We start from the raw sequence: 6,000 nt of genomic DNA on the forward strand, positions 1-6,000 counted from the left end.
GCATAGGCTGAAGCGGAAGGGGTGAGCCGCCTTTTTCTTTCGAACAGTTTTCTTCTGTTTTGTGGGCTAGGAAGTGAGGGATAGTATTGTCATTTGTTTGTTTTGTTTCTATCTTAGGGTTTAGTTAGTTTCCTCTGGTGTGACTTAGGTGGTTTTGTTTATTATTTTAGCCTGGGTTGCTTCCTGACATTAAATAAAATCACCTTTTTTACTCATAACTGGTTTCGAATGTTTGGCTTGGGAACCAGGGCAGGTACTTGCCTCTCTCTCCTCCAACCTTATGTGCGTCTCTATATGCCTAGACTAGGGGCGTAACACCTTCATCTTGGCTGCTTGTTTCCGATAAAACAGCTTCCAGGCACTGCTGTGAGGTGGAGTACAAAGGGCTCTGAAAAATCATGGTAATCTAGAATGGGTGCCTGTGTTAGATAGTTTGTCAGCTGGTTTAGGGCATCTTGATGACTCTCAGTCCATCCAAGTTCTTCTTAAGACCAGACCCATTCTGGCTGGTCAAACTAGTGAATGGCAATTTCTGTCCTTCTGTTCTGTCTCCTCAATGTGACAAAAGGTCAGTAAGTCTTTTCTCAGAGTCATTCTGGTGCTTCAAACACTGCAGACTGACTTGCTTCTTTCTCACTTATTCTAGCAGCACTTTAAACTGGATGTGTGAATGTGTGATGTGTGCATTCATTAACTATTTTCAACCGTGTTGCTGTATCATCAGCTGTATCATCAAGTCACATCAAGGTCATGATTTTACAGTGAAGTTCAAAATTATTATTTAATACGCTTCCACCTGCAGAAAATGTTCCACCCTAGGACTGACATATAGTGCTTTTCTACTTTCCCTGAGTAATTCAAAGCACTTTATACAACATGCCTAACTCAGCTATTCACCCCAGTGCTTTTTTCTATGCTTGAGGGCTTTCTATTTAATATTCCCACACATTCATACTCCAGTAGATGTATCAGGGAGCCACTTGTGGTTAGCATCTTGCCCAAAGATATTTGGCATGCAGACTGAAGCAGCCAGGTATCGAACCACCAACCTTCAGATAAGTACAATCATGCCAGGTGTCATAGGGCAAATAGTGGGGTAAACCCCAGACAGATCATCAGTCTGTTATTGAGAGCCAGACAACCAGACACACTCATACCTTCTGCCAATTCAGAATCACCCATTTACCAAAGCCCATGTATGTTTTTGAACTGTACGAGGAAGCTGGAATACCTGAATCAATGCAAACACAACAAGAACATGACAACACCACCAAGATTCAAACCCAGGACCTTCTTTATGTGAGACAGCTATAATGACCATGTGCTGTTATTAGTTTAAACAAAAAATGTTCAATCATGTTAGTTATTGTTCTCTGTAATCACAGGTTAACCGTTACCTCACACTGGCAGTCTTTATGCTAACCGTGTACATGGTATCTTATTTTTTCCTTCATCAGAAATTGACTAAAAACCGAGAACGGACCTCAGCAGCTGCTCATAACTGAGCACTCATAACAAATAGAGAATTTGTATTTGAGGGTGGCTGTGGTCCCTAACCTCTGCGAATACCAGAGGTCGACTGTAAGGACATAAATGAGGGTGAAATCATCTTGTCATCTAAATCGTTGATACAAGGTGCTAAATATGTGTTTTGATAAGATCAACAAAGATAAAGTTTGTGTGACTGCTTTACATTAAGTTAAAAAAAACTTACATGAGTTTGAATATAAAAATATGCATTATCTGTTCATACAAATATACTGTATTTACCTCTCCAGGATCAAATTTGACACCTTGTCACCAGGACTATACTAAATATGTACACGGACATCTGAAGTACACATTCGTGTTACTTGTGCAAATGCATCATGTTGGAAATCAAAAAATATAACATAAAATTACAGGATGAGTACAGCAAGCAACAGCTGGATTAAGATATAGAGTTTTTTGGTCTATTAAGCTTTGTTTGTAAATCAAGGGTTTCTGCAAATTTCAGGCCAATAAGCTTAACTGAGGTTATACAAAGAATAGAAAAAAAGGCTAAAACAGGTTTTTGATGTTGAGATCTTCACAGTCATGGCTAAAAAGCTAGAACAGGTGAATTTAATATTTAGGGCAGCTAATAAATTCTTACACTACATAGAAAATATTCAAATTGTTGAAATTCTAAAATTTTAACATTAGAAGAAAGTTTTAAGGGATCATCTTAGAATGTTTATAAAGTATGCATAAACCCACCCATGGCTGACATCACCTACTGCGAAGCCTCAAGCTGAGCAATTTTGCCATTTTGGTCTGGGTGTTTTAAAACTGGGCACCATGAACATGTTGCAGATCTGACTGAGAAACTGAGCCCAATCAGAAGCAAGCAACTTGTGAATCTCATGATAAAGATTACCCTGCTTTACACTTCTTTTGACTCTAATGTACGCTGCTCCGAGTTCTTAATGACCTTCTAATAATGGCCGATAATGGACGCTCCTCGGTCCTAGTGCTATTGGATCTATCGTCGGCATTCGATATGGTTGATCATAACATCCTATTGGCGAGACTCGAGCACACTGTAGGCATCAAGGGTACTGCCCTGAATTGGTTTAAATCATACCTCTCCAATTGGCTCTCCTTGGTTCATTTGGCCACTTCCTCTTCCTCCGCTGTACCTGTCTGCTGTGGTGTCCCTCAGGGATCTGTGTTAGGCCCTACTCTGTTCTCATTGTACATGCTTCCTTTAAGCACTATCTTTGAGAAATATCACATCGCTATCAGATCTACTTTGAGTTAAATGATGACCTAGCTTTGTCCTTGAATTGTTTTTGAGAGTGCATGTGTGAGGTCAAGCAATGGCTCCTGGCAAATACTCTTATCCTCAATGATAAGAAAACTGAAATTGTGGTCTTTGGCAGTAACGTTCTCCGTGCCAAACTTCGTGATGCTTTTGGTTTTCTCACTAGTTCCTTTTCCGACACTGTTAGGAATCTGGGCGTGTTACTTGACAGCTCTTTTAAACTTGATAAACAAGTGTCTGCTGTTGTTAGATCTAGTTTTTACCAACTCCGCCTTATTTCTAAGGCCAGGCAGTATATCCCGCATAAAGACCTGGAAAAGCTCATCCATGCCTTTGTAACTTCGAGGCTGGATTACTGCAATTCACTCTATTTTGGTCTCCACTCTGCCCTCCTTCATAGATTACAGACAGTCCAAAATGCTGCTGCACGCATTCTAACCAAAACTAGGAAGTTTGCCCACATTACTCCCGTCCTAGCTGATTTGCACTGGTTGCCTGTGAAATACCGTATCCAATTTAAAATTCTGCTGTTTACTTTTAAAATCACTAACAACATAGCACCGAGCTATCTTAAGGAACTTCTAAGCTCATATGTTTCTGCTAGGGCTTTAAGATCATCCTCACAGTTACTGTTGGTGCAGCCTAGATCTCGGCTGAAGTCTAGAGGTGATCGAGCGTTTGCTCTGGCTGCACCAGAGTTGTGGAACAACCTTCCGATTGGCATCCGGGCGTCTGACTCTATTCAATCTTTTAAATCACGGCTTAAAGCGTATTTGTTTAATCTTGCTTTTTCTACCGGTTAAATGCTGGCCTTGTTTGCAGTGATTTATTTTATTAATTTTCCTATCATGCTTTTATTTGCGCTGTGCATGTCATATCGCCATTGTGTTTTGATGGCATAGTAATATTGTGCTATAGTTATGTGCTATAGTTATACTTTTTTCTATTGGTGGCTTTTTCCTGTGAACATAATTTTACACTTTTATTTTTTGTTTTTATGATTTTGATTATACTTGTGTTAATTTGTTTTATGTTAAGCACTTTGGCATGCCGTTGGTTTTTAAATGTGCTCTATAAATAAAGATTGTTGTTGTTGTTGTTGATTATTTACAAAGTCATGTGTGTTCAGTATTTTAAACTTGAACCTAGCAATTGAGGCCATAAACACATCAGAAAGGTTTTAAGGTCATGAGGTCAAACAGCAAGGAAGCCACAGACCTCCATACAAGATCGCACCTTTGCAACAAAAGCAGTCTCCTCCTGTTGGCCATTAGAAACAAAATTCATGTCTAAGTGGCTTCCACAATGGCATCACCTTTCAGACCCAGAAGGCAAGTCTACCTTTTATATCTATATAAAAGGCATCTATATATTTTTATATTATGTAGTATGTTACAATTACGGGAAACCAAGCTAACTAATTAAACATATTGGCCAAAAGATTTTTTGGTTGCAGTTGTATTTTAGGTCAAGTTATTATCAATGATGATGAACTGCTGATAGTCAAGATACATTCTCATAGTTGTCCTCTTCATCATCACTACTTTCTTCTTCTTCATCATTATGTACACCAAGCGAGGGTGGGGATACATTCTCATAGTTGTCCTCTTCATCACTAGTTTCTTCTTCATCATCATTATCTACACCTGGTGGTGGTGGTGGTGATACATACAGCGAGGGTGGGGATACATTCTCATAGTTGTCTTCTTCATCACTAGTTACATCATCTTCATCTTCTCTGTGATCACTTACACTCACATAGGCCTTCATGCAATTGGGGCCTGCTTTCTTGTAATCATGATCATCATTACACACTGGCTCCTCATAGTCATTGCTTCCCTCTTCATCCACTCCTGCAGCTCCCCCTTTCATTTTTACATTAGTGTCCATTAGATCAACATTCACATAGTCCTGCGCATCGTCTTCATCACCCTCACTGTCTCCCCACTGGTAAGCATTCCCGACTTGGTCAACAACTGAAACACAAGTAAGGGAAAACAATGTCAATATGTAGTCAAACTATCTGATGAATAATTGCCTAAAATTTGTGAGCACACACTTTGACTGTGGATGAAAGCTAGAGGCTCCTTGGCTCGTCGTTGTCTTCTCCTGATGAGAACCACTAACAGCAGCAGCAGGAGCAGCAGCAGGATTCCAACAGCTACCGAGGACAACAGCAGCATCAAAGACACTAGAAGGACAGCATTCGATCAGTTTGATCAAAAACTTCCCTGGTGTAATGAGTTACGTCTTAGTTAAGTTGCTAATCTAGAGCAGTGTTTCCCAACCACTGTGCCGTGGCACAGAGTTGTGCCGTGAGAGATCACGGAAATTATTTAATTTCAATTAATTCGTCCAAAAAATACAATTTAATAATTGCTACAAATAATAAAATCATCGTTGGGCATCTGTCCTTTTAACGCAGTGACTGATAGAGTAATTACCCTTTCATGTCAGTGGGTGGCAGTGAATGAATGAATGAAGGAATGAATGAAGCCTTTATTTGTCACTTGCAGTTGTCTGCAGTGAAATTGGAGCCCTTCCGACCATACATACATTACACAAACATTCCAGAGGATGGTGGAGTCAAAGAGGAGGTACTGCCTCTGGACACAGTGGAGACTGTCAGAAAACAACTACAAGAAGACAGCTTCTTGGAAGACAGAAACAGCTTTACCCCCGACCAGATTTGCACAATGTTAGACCTCTGCCTTACCACCACATATTGTAAATACAACAACGGTTTTTACAGACAAAAACATGGATGTGCCATGGGCTCCCCGGTGTCACCTATTGTAGCCAACCTTTATATGGTGGAAAGAAAGGCTCTTGGCTGTTTTAACGGGAGAGTATCTAGCCGCTGGTACAGATATGTGGACGACACATGGGTCAATATCGAGACCCAAGAAGTAGAATCCTTCACTGCACACATCAACGCTGTGGCTAAAAACATCAAGTTCACCAGGGAAGACACAAAGGACAACTGTTTGCCTTTCCTGGACTGTGCCAGACCTCAATGTTGAAATTTACCAGAAGCCCACACACATGGACCAGTACCTCCTCTTTGACTCCCATCACCCTCTGGAACACAGACTTGAAATAATCAGGACCCTACACCACCGGGCAAAAAATGTTCCCTCTAAGCCTGAAGGAAAAAAGAGGGAACACGCACATGTAAAGGAGGCTCTTAAAACATGTGGTTATCCTAACTGGGC

The 6,000-nt window shown here is 40.5% G+C and overlaps 1 protein-coding gene across 1 annotated transcript in view; it reads right to left on the reverse strand.

Moving 5' to 3' along the window:
* Positions 1–1,271: 1,271 nt before the first annotated feature.
* LOC102314345 overlaps positions 1,272–6,000 on the reverse strand; it is a 36,085-nt gene continuing 31,356 nt past the window's right edge. Inside the window, exons 8-9 of the mRNA XM_042214343.1 lie at positions 4,845–4,976; positions 1,272–4,761 (exon numbers count right to left, since the gene is read on the reverse strand). Of these exons, the coding sequence (XP_042070277.1) occupies positions 4,289–4,761; positions 4,845–4,976 (605 nt within the window). The 3' untranslated portion in view covers positions 1,272–4,288. The remainder of the gene's footprint in view (positions 4,762–4,844; positions 4,977–6,000) is intronic.

The sequence above is a fragment of the Haplochromis burtoni genome, unplaced genomic scaffold (assembly GCF_018398535.1).
Source record: "Haplochromis burtoni strain Fernald_Lab_line unplaced genomic scaffold, NCSU_Asbu1 Contig_552, whole genome shotgun sequence".
Taxonomy (NCBI): Eukaryota; Metazoa; Chordata; class Actinopteri; order Cichliformes; family Cichlidae; genus Haplochromis; species Haplochromis burtoni.